Consider the following 21,063-nt stretch of genomic DNA (forward strand, 5'->3'; position numbering starts at 1 on the left):
GCGATTGTAGTTTAAACTGTGTTGGTGTATACGGCCGTAAGTTTTTTAAAGTCCTCGAATCAAACAGGGAGCCTGCGTACGGTAGCCTAGGTCGATAAAATACTTGCGTGCCGAAGGATGTTTAGAGGCGTCGAGAATTCGATACTCTGCTCGTCCTCGTTAGAAACTTTCTTGACGCGGGGAAGGCCTACAACAGAAGCGGAGATCAGTGCTGTCTTAACGCATGGGTCCACCGGGGGCCTCAAGAAAAGAGGGGGGTCTCACAAAAATGAGATCTGGTAGAAATTTTCTAGGATTTACCATGTAGGGCCACCGAAAAACCAATTGGCCCGGGGGCCCATGACACTCTTAAGACGGCCCTGGCGGAGACATGACCGCAGAAAAGATTGCTACCGCAGGGAGTCCCACGCCGAGAGGTACGCGCACCAACGTCTCGGTGAATATAAAAAAAGAACAAGACTGCCGTTCGGGGAATCGGCAATGAATTGCAGGTCCCGGTCTAATTGGCCCTCGCGTGTAGAAAATAATCTTTGTGCGACAAAAATTCATCAGGAACAGGGATCCCAAATTACTAAAAGCTTCCACTAATTCTGAAGGGGAAAAAAAGATCATGAATTTTGAATGTTTATTAATTCCGGATTTATTGCTCTCGTTTGTTTTCCTCAATTCAGGATGTTTCCGGACTGACAAAATTCTGGAGAGGATTTCCAATATTTCCGGAAAGGATATTATCCGGAAATTATGTAGGTGTCGTTTTCATTGATTTCAAAATTTCGTCCAATCACAAAAGAGTCTTCATCCATTTTCCTTAGAGGTGTTCTTATTTTGGCCTGCTCTTAGCTCTGGATTTACTTCTCTCTCATTCATTTATAGTCATTCCCCCTGATTAGTTCAGCATTATTTTCCAGTAATTCTAGAAATATCTCAATTTCTTACAGTAGTCTATTTTATGCAGCACGTAATTTCTTTCACTAATTTTGAAATCTCGTCAGTTATGAATATCTTCATTGAATTTTTAAAAATATTTTTCCTCATTCCTGTGCATTCTGTGATAATATAATATTTCTCTGAATGGCCTCCTTTGACTTCCCTCCAAAAAATACCAGGGCTTTTCAAAAGAGCCAAAAAAAAAAGAGTCACAAGCCACCGAAAAGAGGTCCCTGGAACCAATTCATAACCGCACTGTATGGGGTCATTCAAGTATTACGTCAGCATCGAGGGGTGGGGAGGGGGGGGGTTTCGGATTTGCTGACTTTTGATGACAAGGGGGAGGGGGGGGGGTTTGAAGGTCGCTTACGTCATCAACCACCCCTTTTTGAAGATATGAAATATTCTAAGCTGCTGCGAAATTTTGCTGACAGGGGAAGGGGAGTTGTCAAAAATGGCTGATAAACTGCTTACTTAATACTTGAATGGCCCCTGTGTGGATTCTTACGCCCCCCCCCCCCCCCCCACTTTAGAAGTCCTTGCGTTGTCATAGTTTCCTCAAACTTTTGATTCCGCCGCCGTCCCCTTCTTCACAAAAAATGTCTTTCTCATCGCCCCCAAATCAACTAAACCCATAGCTGCTACCGCCCCCGGACCATTCCATCACTCTCCCCCCCCCCCGCCGTCTTCCCCATCAGATAACAATATTGCCCATACTGGGAAACAGTGCTTTGGGGACCACTCAAGTATTACGTCAGCATATTTTTAGCCATTTTTGACCCTCCCCCCGCCCTCGTCAGCAAAACACTAAACCCCCCCCCCCCCACCGTCAGCAGCTTAGAATGTTTCATATCTTCAGAAAAGGGTGGTTGATGACGTAAGCAACCTTCAAAAAACCCCCCCTTCCCTATCAAAAGTCAGCAAATCCGAACCCCCCCCCCTTCCCGATGCTGACGTATTACTTGAATGGCCCCTTTAGGTAAAGATCTGCCTTTAATCAATAACTCGAATTTTATCGATTATCGTCAAGTCACGATAAATATTCGCGTATCTATAAATATAGAAAACATACATTACCCGAAATATCTGTTGAAAACCGCCTTTTATATATGATTGTGCGTGTGTGAGAGAAAAATCTCACGAAGGCATTGGCAATTCTTCATTCCCTACATTCCAATCAACAACAACAAAAGAAAAACTGATTCAATTCCATTCATTCCCTTCCGATCAAAAACGATTGAAGAATAAAAAATATGTTATTTTTGTAAAAATCTCTGTCTATATATTTTAAAATGTATATAGAAACCCAAAAATATATAAACAAGTTCCTATATTTTCGGAAGATAGAGAGAGAGAAAGAGGCGGGAACAGTTTGCTCTCCGGCATCCCGCACGAGCCAATGAACAAACGGAAAAGAAAACAGCAGATTTTAGGCCAATGGCGACGATCCGAGCACGGACACCGTTGTTTGTATCATCCAATGGTCGTTGTGGGGGGCGTGACGAAACAACGGCCAGTGTGAGCCAGTGGAAGGCTCCGAAAACACGTTTTTCAAACAAGCAGCCGGCTGATTTTGAAAGTGAAAAAGGTTTTTGAAATGTGATTGGATGGTTGGTGTTGAGGGGGTTGAAAGAGGGAGAGAGAGGGAGGGTGACGGGGGGAAAAAACTGTTTACGCCGAACATCAGTCATGTGACGGTTGTTAGAAATTCGCTTTTGGCCCATTCATCTTGAAAGAGTGACAAAGATTGCATACAAAACTTCCCCCACAGCCATGAAGAACGTGATGCCGGACGCGAACCCAACTCCGTTCGGCTCGATCGGTTCGATGCCTCCTCCGGCGGCCCTCGCCGACTACCAGAGAATACAGCTGTACGACTACGCCCAGGTAGCAGCGGTCAGTCGGCTGAGGTTCGCAGCCGCCGGCCACCCGGGCTTCGGCCTACCTTCGCCGTACGGCTTCGCGGCCGCCGGGGGGTTCCCGTCGATATCGGACACGGCTGGACTCGCTGCCTACGGGTTCCCGTCCCCGTTCATGAGATTCGACCCGAGGACTCGATTCGTCCAGGAGGAACCCAAGCCCCAGCACAGCTACATCGGGCTCATAGCCATGGCTATTCTCAGCAGTCCCGAGAAGAAGATGGTCCTGAGCGACATCTATCAGTACATTCTCGATCAGTACCCGTACTTCCGTAACCGTGGGCCCGGTTGGCGGAATAGTATCCGTCACAATCTGTCGCTGAACGATTGCTTCATCAAGGCTGGACGCAGTGCGAACGGGAAAGGTCATTACTGGGCTATCCATCCAGCTAACATAGACGACTTCAAGAAGGGCGATTTCAGGCGCAGGAAGGCTCAGAGGAAAGTCCGGAAGCACATGGGGCTGTCGGTGCCTGACGACGACGACAGCCCTTCGCCGACCCCACCTCCACAGCAGGCGCAGCACCCGTCTGTGCTGCCTCCGACAGCTGGGGTGTCCGACATCGGCATGCTTTTGTGCAGCGGGCACCATCCGCCGCCGAAAATCCTCGCCGGCCCCATCCTAAGTGCCAACCACTTCTCGTCGAAGATGGCGATGTTCCCCTTCACTAGTCGTCAGAAGCGCCAGTTTGACATGGACAGCCTCTTGGCACCGGACCCCGTCAGGACCGTGAGTCCCCAATGCATATCTCCACACATCGACGTCGAAAGTCCTAGTCCCAAACTGGACTCTCTCAGGCCCTGCGTCTCGTCGTCACCGGCGCTGGAAAATCCGGACAGCGATGACCTACCGATGACCGATAGGGACCCCCAGGACGGTGACCGCCTCGACGAGGACAACCCCCTGATCGACCAGACTAAAATTCCACACAACGACAAAGAACTGGACGGTCACCAGAGGATCGCCGTCCCGACACCGACGAACCTGTCCATGAGGAGAGCCGTCCAGTGGACAATGTCCCTACCGATGCAGGGACCGGCTGGACCGTACAGGATGTCCTTCAACACCTTACCTTTCAACGTCGCGTCGACACCATGCTGGTCACCGGCCCAGGCGGCGTCTTTCCTGAACTATTCCGTCGGATCCGGGACCTCGAACCAGGGACTGAGACCCACGGATCTCTCCGCGGTGTCGAACCCGTGCTCGTCGTCGTCATCTCCAATGGCCAATACCCTGATGAACCGGTGGCAAGAATCTATTCATCGGCTGGCAGTTGACACCGAGGACTGTCACAAAGAACAGTGACAAAAAAAAATAAGTGACTCCTAATTTATATGTATTATCTACGAACTGAGACCCATGGTGACTCATTGGTGACTCTCTCCCGTGTGACTGCCATATGTTACATTACGCCACTGCTTGCTACATTTCTTCAGGTATGTACGAAACAAACGGGCAAAAAAAATTATAATTACAATTGTATATAATGAGTGTGAAATTCATTAAAAAAATTAATTATTAATCCGAGTTAACTTTTTTAAAAATCTAACTCATTAAAATTTAGTTTTGGTGCATTTAATGAGATTTAAAATCTTTTTTTGACAGGTAATGAGTCGCTTTCTTAGTTTTCCCGTACCTGAGTACTGTTATAATTAATAATAATTATAATTAATAATTATTAAATTATCAATTTTTGAAATTTAAAAAAAAAAAATTGATCCTAGGATTAGTGCGTGTGAAATGTGAGTTAAAAATCGATTACTAATATTGATGCAAGATATTATAATCATTTTTACCGTGGTGCTCACCATGGCTCTCCCCAAGGGTGATGCTGACAGGGCACCAGCCCGGAGAAGATTCTTATATATATATATTACACTGTGAATTTACTGGTGGAGTAGCCCGTAAAAAATCTGGCTGGGGAGCTCTGCAGCAGGATGTGGGGCCATGGTGCTCACCTGAGGTGCTCTCCTCTGTGGGAGCGAGACGGATAATAATCCGGACCTCGAGAATAACCTCGTTGCGGTGAAACCTCTCGATACGGAGCACTCTTGGGACCGAAAATTGTGCCCCACTAAAAGGTAATGAAATACATTGAAAATTGATTACATAATTTAAAGAAAAATGTCCACATCCATACAGTGTCCGTCATAGGAGGTTCCACTGTCATTGAGTTCTCTCATAATAACCATGGCGAAATTATTAAATGTTCTCTCTCTGTTCGCAGTGCCCTTTTCTCGCAGCACTTGTCCAGATCGGAGGCAGATTTGTGATCAGCATAGCCACTCTTGGGGCGGGGGGGGGGGGGAGTGTGCGACGGGTGCAGTCGCACCGGGCCCCGCATGGCCATCATAAGAGCACCATCGGCTCATCTGGGTCAAGTGATGTTTTTGTGGCCCTACCTGGAAAATTCTCGAAAATTTCAACCGCTTCTTAATTTTTGTGAGGCCTCCTATCCTCTTGAGGTCCATGCGTTGAGACCTTGGCCCCCACAAGGGGTGTGCTGACAAGGCTCCAGCCCTGGGGCCCGAGAGGATTTTAATCATTTTTTTGTTTTTTGACGCTATAAATTCATCATAAAGGGGACCCCCGTGAAAGTTTGGTCGGGGGGCCCGTAAAAGATCCCAGCCTAGGGGCCCTGCTTCAGGATGTGGGGGCCATGGTTGAGACGGCACTGATTTATGGCAACAACGATTTCTTCAACGAAAATTCTGACATTTCTATCAATTCTGTATATAAATGTGCATTTTTCTTCAAGTTCTGGAATCATCTCTTCCATAAATTCTGAATTTACATGATTTCCATTTTCTGATCGATCCCCCCCCCCCCCGTCTCTCTCACATAGAAGGAAAAATATCGGGCACGGGGGTGGGGGGGTTAAAATTTTCGGACCGGGCCCCGCGTCTAGGAAGGATGACCCTCGTGGGCTATTCAAACTTTTCCGTTCTTATCCCGTTCTAATTTGATGTTCTTGACCAACATTTACTTTGATTCCCCGCTTGCTTAAACCCCCCCCCCCCCAAATACGCCTCTGTCCATGGCCTAAGAACATTGAACCATGTTCCCACCCCCACCTGCAAGGGTGGAACTGACAAGGCCCTAGCCCTGGGGCAATTTTCATCATCGCCCCCTTTTTTTTTCCACGCTTTAAATTAACTACACAAGGGTTCTTGAAAATTCTGACCGGAGGAACACGCGAAATATCCCAGCCTAGAGGCCCGGCTCCAGGTGGTGGGGCTTGCAGTTACCACTTGCACGCATTGTGAAACAACTAAATGTCATAGAATGTATTTTGAAAGTATTTATGCTACGGTCAAAGTCCGAAATTAAAACGGAGGGCCATTTCGAACATTGACCACTTATCGAAGAGTCGAGATTTTGGACATTAAACGTAACATTTATATAAAATAATCACGTGATGATTTCCTTTAATAGATACTTAGTGATGCCTCCACAAAATTTTTGTTTGCCGATGGCCCGAACTTTTCTGAAACGGGTCTGGATTGTTCGAGGGAACCCAAACATTTACCGGAAAAACCGACAAAAATTCCACAGACATCAACTTCAACCAATTTCAGATTTCAGGATTTTATTACGGAGCCGGACTTGAAGCTTTCAGCTCCTGAATGTTAAGAAGTGGGGGGAGAGGGGGGAAGGCGCTTCCTGAAGCACCGGAAAAATATTCGATTTAAGGATCGGCTTTATGCAAATTTGCGTTCGATCACAAGTCAGAGAATACACGTAGATGTTCGTCATTCCCTGATAATGAGCATAGACCATCAGCAGTGAACTGGCGGCCCCAAAAGCTTCCTGTCCGGCCCATTACTTATAAAAAATGATTGAATACATAACTTATAGATACATTTTAGCATAAGCACTGTAACTTGTGGTCTGACGCTATTTTAGCTTCTCCCGAATAAACTTTGTGAGGATGCTGAGTCCCATTCCCCTCCAACAAATGATGAGTATACAATGCAACGCACCTTTACCCTACATACGGGCTTAAGTTCCGTATATACGGGACGACTGACAACTTTCAAGCCCTCCCCCCCCCCTTCAATATTTTCTTCATGTCGGTACCTCTGCATTTTAAGTATGAAAATGGTTACAAATTTAAAATTTGTCTACAACTGTTTCTGAGGGTCCCTGATTGAGAAATTCACCTTCCTCCCCCCCATCTTTTAATTTTCTCGTAAATTTTTTCAAAGAAAATTATGAAAATATAGCGTTGATCTCTGCGCCTTCTGCTACGCTCGCCAATTTAGACCCCCCCCCCGGCAGATTGCACCTTAGGACCACGAGTCCCGTTCCGATTGGACCATTAAACAACCAAAAAATTAAACTGATTTCTATTCATTTGTTTATTAGTTTTCATCTTCGGTCCGAACGATGTGCCGTGGCATTTTTACCTGTCTGAGATCAGCCAGTAGGCCTTGTGTTGTCACGATTTATTCCGGCCCCCCACGAACTAAGACGTTGAAAGCTTTCGCTTCAAGCAAGGCTTCCTAAACATTTTGGGGCCGTTGGCGTACTTGAGATTTAAATCTAAAATGTCTCAGGCAACACTTCATCCTCAAGATAGCTTACCTAGATGTCAGAGAAATATGCAACTTTATACCCAAATAGTGTGTCGAGCCACTGCCCCCACAAACGAAGGGGGGGGGGGTGACAGGGCTCTAGGGACAGTCAGCTCCTGGGGCCCGGGACAGTTCTCATCATTTTTTTGCTTTTCACGCTACAGAAGGGGCCCGTGAAAAGCCTGGCCGGGGGCCCTCAAAAGATCCCAGCCTAGTGGTCCCAGATGTGGGGCCATGGTCGTAGCCTTGTGGATTGACGAGAAATAAGCCGAGAGCTATGTGAAATGTTTTAGCCGCAACATTATATCGGAAGTATTTCAGATGAGTTATTACAAATCAGGCGCTATAATACCCATAAGGGATGCCCATAAAGTGCCTCGAACTATACGGGAACCCTCGCCTGACAGTTTAATGCCTAAGCACATTCCCAAGGGGTTTCAAACGTATTAAAAAATTAAGGTACTTCAAACGCATGATAACCTTGGATGGCGGTCAATAACAATCGCGACAGGCATGTAGGAGCCCTTCAATGCATTTCATTGTCCAGCCCCCCCCCCCCACAACGTTGTTAAGATAGTCCTACTCATAAATATAGGCATTAATATAAGGACTATCTCATCTCTGATGAAACTCGGTCGCTTAGTCCTCACATCTTCAGTGGAATCCCATTCCATAGGCAAGGATTTGTGGTGTGGCCCACCTTTTTTTACATTGATTTTTCTATTATATTTATGTATTAGAGAATTAGAAATATTAAAAAATTATATTTTTTAAAGCCCCCCCCCCCCAAGATATAGTCAAAAATGAGTTTTTCATGAACATGAATTAGAAAATCAATCATGATAAAGGAATGGTTAATTTCTTCATGCGGTTTCACATTAACTAACATCGATCTAAATTACTTATTATGAAAACGTTGTATTTAAATACGGTATGCATAGGGCAATTGAAGCCATCTCAATCACGACAAGCACGCATTTTGGTGCTCCGTATGTAAGAACCTCAGTAGCCTACATAAAATTATATGCAGTCGAATCCCGTTATAACGAACTCCAAGAGACCGGAGAAATCACTTCGCTATAACGAAATTTCGTTATAAAGGAATTCAAGGTATTTGCATTGTCCCTATGTATACTTATCTGGGGGATTAGAAAAGTGTTCGTTAAAACGAGATTTTCGCTATAACGATATTCGACTATATTACTTCGGAATCTCACGTGTTTCGTAACATTCCTGCTCAACAACACGCTTACTTAGACGTGCGAACTCACAGACAGACAGAATCTAATTTCTGGCGACTTACAGACTGGTCATGCTAGCTATGAAGGGAGTTATAGACAAGTTTGTGCGTGTTTGTGTAGATGTGAAGTGCTTGTAAGTTAATAGAGAGAAAAAAAACACACATACAGTCCGATAAATGCTACCATCAGAATAGTACAATGCACAAAGATCAGCCAAACTTCATCTAAATGTTCCTCTATGCAATAGAGTTGATCGGTAAAATCAATAGAGTAAAAAGAAATATATAAATATATATACATACACATATACATATTATGCGATAAATGTATATTATAATGGACACAAAAATGAAATTACTTATGTACAATTCACCAAAACGCTACATAATGCACTAATGAGAAAATAATAATTAAAAAATAAATCTAACATACAAAAGAAGTCATAACAAAACAAGTGTGTTAGCCGAAACTATACAAATTGGTGCAGTGCAAGATCAGTCATGTACATCATTATTTCGATAACAAATTAAAAGTACAAAAATATTATGATAGATACACAAAGATTACACAGCTCAGTAGTTCAGACCCTAACGCACCGACCATGGCACGTGCAGCACGTTTTGAGGCCTGAGAAATTTTAGTCTTTGACGTGGGTTGTAATCGACCAGCTCTCTCAGATGCTCGTATTCTGAGTTCCTCATCCTTTCGAAGTGATCCTCTGAGATTTGTTGGATGTAGCTGAGGATGGTTGGAATCTTAAGGTCTTTTCTAATGTCAGCCCCTCTGATGTACTTCGGGGCACGCACAAGAGTTCTCAGTATTTTATTCTGTTGACTTTGCAGACGCTGCATGTTGGTTTTTGAAACATGAGCCCATACTGGGGCGGCGTAGGTCATGATAGGTCTAATGATTGATTTAAACAATATGACTTTGTTTTTAAGAGTTATTCTTGCACTTGGAAATGTAATGCGTGACATCATTCCCATGGTTTGGGTAGCCTTTAGTTCTTACGTGATTTATTTGCGGAACGAAGGATAATGATTGGTTTAGAATACATCCCAAATATTTCACTTCCTTCACAGGTCTTATGGCTTCTCTGCCCAGGTAGATTGGTGCTCTAGTGAATTTGGTTCTTCTTGTTATCCAGATGAACTGACACTTGGCATGATTAGGCTCGACAGCATTATCTTCACACCAGTCTTCAACCTCCTCTAGAGTCTCCTGAAGATTTTCTCTGCATTCATCAGACTTTCTGTTGTTGGTGATAATAATTGCATCATCCGCAAAGAGTTCCAGTATGCCTATTTGGGGGGCAGGGAAGTCATTGATGTAGATGGAGAAGAGCTGTGACCTATTTACTATACAATTATAGGTATTTTTGAAACTTATTAATAAATTAAATTAAAAAAAAAATATATATATATATATATAACAACATAATTATTTTTTGAATTTTTTGATTCACAAACATGAAAAAAACTCACATTCTAATGCAATCATTCATGCAATTTCTTATAAATTCATTAACATTTATGATGTGTTTAAAAATTTCCGTCTCGAGATGGCGATACCAAAAACTGTGATTTAGATACTATAAATTCCACGAGTAAAAAACGTAAATTATATAAATTCTAATAAATTCGTGTTTTGAAGATGTACTTTGTGCAAACTATTTGTACGTGAAAATCCAAAAAAAAAAAAAAAAAAAAAATTCAGAATAAATGATTTTCTTAAGATAGTTTTTAAAACGATTGAATTAAATTTATTAGAATTCTAGTGAAAAATAGTGATTCGGACATGGATGAACCAACAACAACTGAGGCCTTTGGCTAAACGGATTCCCAACTGATGCGCAACGGCCTCTTACGGGATTGTAATTCGTATTATCATTCAGATATATAGTCTAATTTTGAGAAAGGCCCGATTAAATAAGACATTTTGGGGCCTTCTTTAGGCCGGGATCACACTGTAAAAAGTTTTTATAAAAAGTTCTATAAAACTTGGAAAAATGCAACCACTAAGCGCTTCGGTTACGTTCGAGCGAATGCCACTTACTGGTGGATTTTTCAAGTTTTATAACAACTTTTATAGTTCAATCCTAACCTTAGGCCGGGATTACACTATTAAAATTCATTTATAAAATTTGAAAAATGCAACCAATAGGCGGATCAGTCAAGTTCACTCGAATGCAACAGATATGCTTATTGGTTAAATTTTTCAAATTTTATAAGATAATTTTTATCAAACTTTTATAGTGCTTTATATCCAGCTTTAGTGAGAGCAAATACTTTTTAATAATAACGTGATCAACATTTTTCATGTTTTATCTATGTCACTCACACTCATGAGATTTAGAATCTAAAATATCTCATCACTCCCCCGATCAACCCGTGAGGTAGGCCTACTTAGGTATGTGAGAGAAATACGCATTAGGCCGGGATTACACTTTAAAAGTTTGATAAAAGATATTTTACAAAATTTTAAAAATGTAACCAATAAGCGTATTAATGTAACGAATAGGTTTACCGGTTGTTGTAGCTGTTGGTTTCTTTTTTCAAGTTTTGTAAAAGATCTTTTCTAAAACTTTTATAATGCAACCCGGCTTTAGAGTGATACCCAAATAGTGTGCCGTGGCCTTGTAGGTTGACGAAAAATAATCTGAGACGCACAACTGACATGTTTTAGCTATAAAATCGTATCAGTAATGGTAATAAAAATATCTGATTCTAAACTGGAGGGGCCAATGGCACCCCAGGCTGTCGCTAAAATGTCTGAAGATCGACGGGAATTTCATTAGGCCGGCATTACATTATAAAAGTTTGATAAAAGTTCGTTTATAAAACTTGAAAAACGCAACCAATAGACGGATCAGTTAAGTTCGCTCGAATGTGACAGATGTGCTTATTGGTTACATTTTTCAAGTTTTATAAAATAATTTTTATCAAACTTTTATAGTGTAATACCGGCCTAAGATCAACGTTTCCTCAACCTACGATCCGCTGGCAAGAGGTGGTCCGCAGGCAGACTTGATAAATCCAATTCTAACGAAATGTTGACCGAATTCGATTTCGTTAATTGATGTTAATAATTCCAGTCGAATCTCGTTATAACGAACGCCAAAAGACCGAAGGAATCACATCGTTAAAACGAAATTCCGTTATAAAGGAATTCCAGGTTACCTGGCATTGTCCCTATTTAAACTTATTTGGGGGATTAGAAAAGTGTTCGTTAAAACGAGATTTTCACTATAACGGTATTCGTTGAAACGGGACTCTACTGTATATGGGCTCAAATAAAAATTGTATATTGATACTTACGTTTACCATAACTCATCAAGGAAAATTGCGATCTCAAATGCGGGTTATCACTAATTGTAGACAAAAAATTCAATTTACGACAAATGCGCTAATTACTGCCAAAATGGGTAAATGGGGGGGGGGGGATAAAGGGGCGCTATATAAATTGGCGAAAAATGGATTTCACAAAAAAAAACATTTAAACGCCAGGCAAGTCCGTAAAATATATGACGTCGCCAATTGCCATCAAAAACCATGTTATAAATCTTCGAAATCCTCATTTGTAGTCAAAATCACTGAAAAATTCAGGAAAAACGTTGAACCTGACAAATTATGTGAGATGAATATTAGTATTCGAAGCTGTAATTGTTATTTGGGCTCGGATTTTTAAAAAACCTGAATTTCAGTTTTTCCAACCTATCAGCAACGATGTTTCATCTTTACATCATAAAAATCCGAGACCCTTATCAAATAAAGTACAAAAACGCTATTTATTAGTAAACATTACAAATTCAAATAAGCATCTTTTAAAACAAACGGGACAACTGAAAATTCAGGAATGCCCCGTAAGATAGGCCACAACAGTTCCGTAGAGAATGTTTTCATACATTTCACTGATCCCTGGGTTCACGGGAGGGTTAAGAAACGCTGCACTAGATAATTTACCCAAGCTCATTTATGAGCTGCAAGTGTACTAGAAGAGTTTGGCACTCCGAACGCAGGGTAATATTGCACTACGTCGATATCAATAATGACCAGCTTGTGGGAGCCCGTCGATGCACTACATTGTCCAGCCCCCCACAACGCTGTTAAGATATGGTCCTGTCTCCTAATACTCATAAAGTAAAGGCATTAACTGATTATCTTCTCTGGATGAAGCCCAGTCGTGTAGTTCTTACATCTTGAGCGGGCCTATAGGCCAGGATTTTGAGGTCGGCCACTTGTATTGTTTTTATACTAAATTTATGATTTTGAAAAGATGAGTGTGTGTGTGTGTGGAAGAGCAAACCTCTTGCCCTAAAGATATAATTAATTAAAATAAATAGAAATTAAAAGAATAATTCATATCATGGTCAATTTCTTCATGTGGTTTCACATTATTGAGCATGGAGCCCAATTAATATTATCATGAAAAGTTTATTCAGCAAATATATATGTTACTGCCTGTATAAATATATATGTTAAATATTATGCCAAATATATATGTTACTATCTTAAAATCTGAAGTTGGCCACTTCGCAAACTATCCGGGTCAAAATGTCCGAATTTCTGGTTTTCGCGGGACTTAAACTGCCACCCGTCCCTAAATTTTGTCGCTCGGGTTATTTGTTCCTTTCTAGTTCCGGCCCTGTATTGAGGTCATCTCAGTCAGGGCCGCAACCACGTATTCTATCGCCCGTGTGTGTGATAGGAATCTCAGTACGTTTTTACTGTAATACGTTGGAATTTCAAGGGTTTTGCAAAATTCCACCGTTTATATTCATCACAGAAAAGAAATTAATTTACTTCGTGTCGTTTCCCAGCCCAATGAGGCTGACGACTTACACATAGCCTTTCTGAGGCGTTGTGAAGGAGAAAGGCAAGTTTGTACATGTATGTGTAAAGCATGAGTGTGTGTGTTTGTGTAGAGTAAACAAAAGTCCAGTCCAACGTCATGTCCAAAGTATAAATGCAGTATGCTCTCCTAAAGGTCACAATAAGAGGAAAAAATAAAATATTCAATATTTAAAAAAATATCGTTCGTAGACATAAACCATATAACACATACAATATATATAAGATATAGAGATAACACTTTTATATTAATCGTATTGTAATTGAAATACATACATTTTTATAACCTAAATATAAACAGCTTATTTTATATCAGAAATTTATTATATATATCAAAAATTAAACTCATTATATCTCAGAAATTAAACTCATTATATATCAGAAATTAAACTCATTATATCTCAGAAATTAAACTCATTATATATCAGAAATTAAACTTATTATATATCAGAAATTAAACTCATTATATATCAGAAATTAAACTTATTACATCTCAGAAATTAAACTTATTATATACATCTCAGAAATTAAACTTATTATATACATCTCAGAAATTAATCTTATTATTTATCAGAAATTAAACTTATTATATATCAGAAATTAAACTTATTATGTATCAGAAATTAAACTTATTAAATATATATCAGAAATTAAACTTATTATGTATCAGAAATTAAACTTATTATATACATCTCAGAAATTAAACTTATTATGTATCAGAAATTAAAGTTATTATATATCAGAAATTAAAGTTATTATGTATCATAAATTATACTTATTATATATCAGATATTAAACTTATTTTACATCAGAAATTATACTTATTATATATCAGAAATTAAACTTATTATATATCAGAAATTAAACTTATTATGTATCAGAAATTAAACTTATTATGTATCAGAAATTAAACTTATTATGTATCAGAAATTAAACTTATTATGTATCAGAAATTAAACTTATTATGTATCAGAAATTAAATTTATTATATATCTCAGAAATTAAACTTATTATATATCAGAAATTAAACTTATTATATATCAGAAATTAAAGTTATTATGTATCAGAAATTAAAGTTATTATGTATCAGAAATTAAACTTATTATATATCTCAGAAAATAAACTTATTATGTATCAGAAATTAAACTTATTATATATCTAAGAAATTAAACTTATTATGTATCAGAAATTAAACTTATTATATACATCTCAGAAATTAAACTTATTATATACATCTCAGAAATTAAACTTATTATGTATCAGAAATTAAACTTATTATGTATCAGAAATTAAACTTATTATGTATCAGAAATTAAACTTATTATGTATCAGAAATTAAACTCATTATATACATCTCAGAAATTAAACTTATTATATACATCTCAGAAATTAAACTTATTATGTATCAGAAGTTAAACTTATTATGTATCAGAAATTAAACTTATTATATACATCTCAGAAATTAAACTTATTATGTATCAGAAATTAAAGTTATTATGTATCAGAAATTAAACTTATTATATATCTCAGAAATTAAACTTATTATGTATCAGAAATTAAACTTATTATGTATCAGAAATTAAACTTATTATATATCTCAGAAATTAAACTTATTATGTATCAGAAATTAAACTTATTATGTATCAGAAATTAAACTTATTATATATCTCAGAAATTAAACTTATTATGTATCAGAAACTAAACTTATTATATACATCTCAGAAATTAAACTTATTATATATCAGAAATTAAACTTATTATATACATCTCAGAAATTAAACTTATTATATACATCTCAGAAATTAAACTTATTATATACATCTCAGAAATTAAACTTATTATGTATCAGAAATTAAACTCATTATATACATCTCAGAAATTAAACTTATTATATACATCTCAGAAATTAAACTTATTATATACATCTCAGAAATTAAACTTATTATGTATCAGAAATTAATACAAATACAAATACAAATACAAATACAACGCCACAACAGGCAAAATGCCCAACGAGGTGGCTGATAAAAAGATGCCCATAAAAATATGGATGTCATATGTTTCAAAAATACAGCAACCCCATTAAAAATGCAATTAACACAAATTATAAACAATATATACACATGATAAAATATTATACAATGCCCATAAAGAATACTTATGGTTGTCTTATTCTAAGAATGGATAGCTTCTCGATTTACCCCAACATGTTTATCGTATTTCTTTTTAAACGTGTCAATTGTGTTACAATTTACTACCTCCGGGGGTAAGCTATTCCATTTATTAACAACCCAATTAGAGAAAAATTCCCTGCGACACCATAACCTTGCATTGTCCCTCACCAATCGATACTGGTGTCCCCTTGTAAAAGCGGTTGATTGGCGGTGTACTAAAAGTTCATGGTCCATCCTATCCATCCCATTGAAAATTTTGAACACTTCGATCATATCTCCTCGACACCTGCGTTCATCCAATGTAAACATATTCAGAAAATGAAGTCTCTCTTCATAACTCAAGCCCTGTGTGCCAATAAGGACACGCGTAGCTCTTCTCTGCACCCCTTCAATCAAGTCTATGTCCCTCTGTAGGTATGGTCTCCAAAACCTTACCGCATACTCCAGTCCAGGACGAACTAAGCCTCGAAAAAGCGGAAGAATGACTTTAGGAGAACGCGAAGAGACCTTTTTGAAAATGAGACCAAGCATTCTATTCGCTTTTTTGACAACCGCTGAACAATGTTCAGAAAACTTAAGTCGCTCGTCAATGAGAATTCCCAAATCGGTGACTCTAGTTGCATCCGGGATAGTGACACCATTCAACTCGTAAGAGAACCGTGGGTTGTTCGAACCAAAATGAGCTACCATGCACTTATCAACGCTAAACGTCATGCTCCATTCATTTGCACATGCTGCAATCTTGTCTAAGCTGGTCTGGAGCAACTCCCTATCGCTTTCATTCCCGATTACCCCCATTAGCTTCACATCATCTGCGAATTTGCTAGTAATTCCATCGATACCCTGATCGAGTTTGTCGATAAAAAGTGAAAAAAGTATGGGGCCAAGGACACTTCCCTGAGGAACTCCACTTGTGACGTCTGTCCAACCAGAGAATTCCCCGTTCACCATAACTCGTTGCGACCTATCTCTTAACCACGATTCTATCCAATTCAGCAAGTTGCCCCCTATTCCAATCTCGTGTAAACGCTTCAAGAGTTTGCCATGTTGTACCCGATCGAATGCCTTCTGGAAATCAAGGTAAACAACGTCGACATTTTTGCTCTTACCCAAAGCCTTAGTCACGTAATCATAGAAGCAAAGGAGGTTAGTTACACATGACTTCCCCTTCCTGAACCCATGCTGATTATCCGACAATACATTATTCTCGTCTATCCACTTCACAAACTGCCTTTTGATGATAATTTCCAAAATTTTCGAGAGGGAGCTCGTCAAACTCACTGGACGATAATTAGACACCACTTCTCTACTACCCTTCTTAAATATCGGAACAACGTTAGCCAGTTTCCAATCTCTCGGGACGATACCCTCAGCAACACTACTCCTGTATATCTTATACAGGAGTAGTATAAACTTATTATATACATCTCAGAAATTAAACTTATTATATACATCTCAGAAATTAAACTTATTATATACATCTCAGAAATTAAACTTATTATATACATCTCAGAAATTAAACTTATTATATACATCTCAGAAATTAAACTTATTATGTATCAGAAATTAAACTTATTATGTATCAGAAATTAAACTTATTATGTATCAGAAATTAAACTTATTATATACATCTCAGAAATTAAACTTATTATGTATCAGAAATTAAACTCATTATATACATCTCAGAAATTAAACTTATTATGTATCAGAAATTAAACTTATTATGTATCAGAAATTAAACTTATTATGTATCAGAAATTAAACTTATTATGTATCAGAAATTAAACTTATTATGTATCAGAAATTAAACTTATTATGTATCAGAAATTAAACTTATTATGTATCAGAAATTAAACTTATTATGTATCAGAAATTAAACTTATTATATACATCTCAGAAATTAAACTTATTATGTATCAGAAATTAAACTCATTATATACATCTCAGAAATTAAACTTATTATGTATCAGAAATTAAACTTATTATGTATCAGAAATTAAACTTATTATGTATCAGAAATTAAACTTATTATGTATCAGAAATTAAACTTATTATGTATCAGAAATTAAACTTATTATGTATCAGAAATTAAACTTATTATGTATCAGAAATTAAACTTATTATATACATCTCAGAAATTAAACTTATTATATACATCTCAGAAATTAAACTTATTATATACATCTCAGAAATTAAACTTATTATGTATCAGAAATTAAACTTATTATGTATCAGAAATTAAACTTATTATGTATCAGAAATTAAACTTATTATGTATCAGAAATTAAACTTATTATATACATCTCAGAAATTAAACTTATTATATACATCTCAGAAATTAAACTTATTATGTATCAGAAATTAAACTTATTATGTATCAGAAATTAAACTTATTATGTATCAGAAATTAAACTTATTATATACATCTCAGAAATTAAACTTATTATATACATCTCAGAAATTAAACTTATTATGTATCAGAAATTAAACTTATTATATACATCTCAGAAATTAAACTTATTATGTATCAGAAATTAAACTTATTATATACATCTCAGAAATTAAACTTATTATATACATCTCAGAAATTAAACTTATTATGTATCAGAAATTAAACTTATTATGTATCAGAAATTAAACTTATTATATACATCTCAGAAATTAAACTTATTATGTATCAGAAATTAAACTTATTATGTATCAGAAATTAAACTTATTATATACATCTCAGAAATTAAACTTATTATGTATCAGAAATTAAACTTATTATATACATCTCAGAAATTAAACTTATTATATACATCTCAGAAATTAAACTTATTATGTATCAGAAATTAAACTTATTATATACATCTCAGAAATTAAACTTATTATATACATCTCAGAAATTAAACTTATTATGTATCAGAAATTAAACTTATTATATACATCTCAGAAATTAAACTTATTATATACATCTCAGAAATTAAACTTATTATGTATCAGAAATTAAACTTATTATATACATCTCAGAAATTAAACTTATTATATACATCTCAGAAATTAAACTTATTATGTATCAGAAATTAAACTTATTATATACATCTCAGAAATTAAACTTATTATATGTCAGAAGGCAAACTGTTCATTCTAGACACATACGTCCAGTTAGAAAAAAATATCCAAATAACACGCGTAGAAATCAGAAACGCGTCATTCCTGTTGCAGAGGGTTGTATAGTTATAAAAAAATAAAAAAAACCATTCCCTGTCCTCAAAAGCCAGTTTAGAAACTGAGTGCCCTGTCTCTCCTGAGGCAAAAAAAACAAAAACAAAATCCACACTCCGCAATTTTCGCAGAGATATTTGAATTCAAAATTGAGGGAAAGTTGGCGGAAAAAACAGCTTAAAAAACTAACGGATGACGCTTCTTTCCCTGATTTATAATGTGTTTTTGAATGTGCTGATTATGTTTTTAGAGACACCTCTTTCGTTGAAACTCAAAATAAAGGACAGCTTTGTGAGTATTAGTAACAAGAAAATTTTCTTCTTTGGGAGCTCTCCGGGTTCCGGATTTTTAAGAGTTCCGTAGCGTTTCGGAACCACAAAAAAAGCCGTCACGGAACCCCGGTTGGAAACTCCTGAATTAAATAATAGATGCAAAATACGTGGCTCGTGACCTCAAATCTAATTTTGTAAAAATGATCCAAGCGGCGCATTTCCACATTACATTGAAGTGACCATCGGTGCAGTCTAGCCAGTATCACTTGAATGCCCGTGATGCATTTTCAGATCACTCAAGTGGCCAGCGGCACAGCTCGAAAAGACCCAAGTGGCCCATGACACATTCGACGACACAGCTACATATCAATTAAATGGCGGTATGTTCCCTTAGTCGCATGAATGACCCGATTATATTTACAGATCACTTGAGTGACTTCCGGTACAGTTCCAGATCAAAATTCCATTTCATCGGTGGAGGGGAAAAGAGTACGCCACAATTTATATTGCCAATTTTCACCCCTCCCTGACGCGGACAATGGATAGATTTGCCTATTATCCAGGGCCGTGAGCGGTTTCTTCGACGTTCACGAATAGAAGCCTACTCGTATAGTTCTCAACCTTGGCCATATGATCCCCGTCGTGGTCCTGGTGTATATTCTAGGGGCCCACAAGATAAAATCACGTAGGGGAGGGGGAAGCCATGACAAGTAGGTAAGGGTGGGAGCACAGAGGGCTGTGAAAAAATTTCACATGCGAAGATACAAAGCCCGTGGTGGCAAATTAGTACACGTGGTGCGCAGGAGTGGTTCTCCTGAACTTTGGAATAGGCCTATATTCCAAATTTGTGGCCCTGGATAAATAATATATTCTCGGGTTCACACAAAATTTATCATCCATTAAAAATTCAGTTGCTTGGAAGCATCTACGTACTTTTTTAGCACACATTCCAGGATAATTCATAAAAATTATTTCAATGACCAGGTAAAAATCTGGGGGCGGGGCGCCCTAAAAATGTGTCCGTTTGTGTTTCGGGATCATGTACCGCGGTAAATATTGATCCGTGCGGTATTTTTACGACGGCTTTTCTCGGAACGCTTGAGAAATTTCTCAGGGACTTTTAGAATCTCCACCAAGTTCCGAGTTTTCTATTTTTTTGGGATTTCTTCGAACTTCTGCCATGCCAATACGTAGGTCATCAACTCTAATCATCATCTTCGAGATCAGCGGTTTTATTTGGGACCGCGGCCAGGGCTCTATTGCTTTCTGTTACTTGAAAGCGCAGTCCCACCACACGATGAGGATACGAAATAAATGGAGGGAAAAATGAAACAACGAACGTCCCTCAGGCGTCTCAGTTAGGCTAATGAAAGGGCTCAGCACCATGCCGCTGCTCGAAACAACCGTCTTGTCCAGACCCACAGCTCCCAGGTTTAAAACTTGTCCGATCCCGGATAGAATATCATCGCAGATTTCATGCACGTTTTAAGGCAGGATGCTGCACACTTGTGCGATACTGCAAGCGATGCAGCATGCTGGTTGGTTTAAAAAAAAACTGATTCAGGTAAAACTTTTGGGCCTGCTAAAAAGTTTGTGCGATTAGGGTTAAGGCTGGGATTACATTATAAAAATTGAATAAAAGTAATTCGTTCTTTGATACTTCTACAGTGCAACCCCGGCCTAAGTGCAAATGAGTTACTATGAAATTTTCTGCGTCTAACTGTGTTTAAGTTTTTATTCTACCTGTAATAAAAATATTTTTTAAGTATTTTTACATTAACTTCTGGCAGGCATTACACGTGCTAATGTTTTTTTATTAAAATGCGTTTTTCTCAAAACTATGTTTATTGTTAGATAAGGAACATTTTTTCGAACACCGCTCATTCAAATGTCAT

General features: G+C 37.8%; 1 protein-coding gene across 1 annotated transcript in view; it reads left to right on the plus strand.

Annotated features, from left to right (window-relative positions):
- Positions 1-2,633: 2,633 nt before the first annotated feature.
- The window catches only part of fd102C (forkhead domain 102C), a 69,421-nt gene continuing 50,991 nt past the window's right edge, over positions 2,634-21,063 (plus strand). Inside the window, exon 1 of the mRNA XM_089237343.1 lies at positions 2,634-4,283. Coding sequence (XP_089093469.1) covers positions 2,701-4,152 — 1,452 coding nt within the window. The 5' untranslated portion in view covers positions 2,634-2,700 and the 3' untranslated portion in view covers positions 4,153-4,283. The remainder of the gene's footprint in view (positions 4,284-21,063) is intronic.

Source organism: Pholcus phalangioides, unplaced genomic scaffold, assembly GCF_987345545.1.
Source record: "Pholcus phalangioides strain wild (caught in Gottingen) unplaced genomic scaffold, Ppha-v1.0 ptg000010l_1, whole genome shotgun sequence".
NCBI classification, from domain to species: Eukaryota; Metazoa; Arthropoda; class Arachnida; order Araneae; family Pholcidae; genus Pholcus; species Pholcus phalangioides.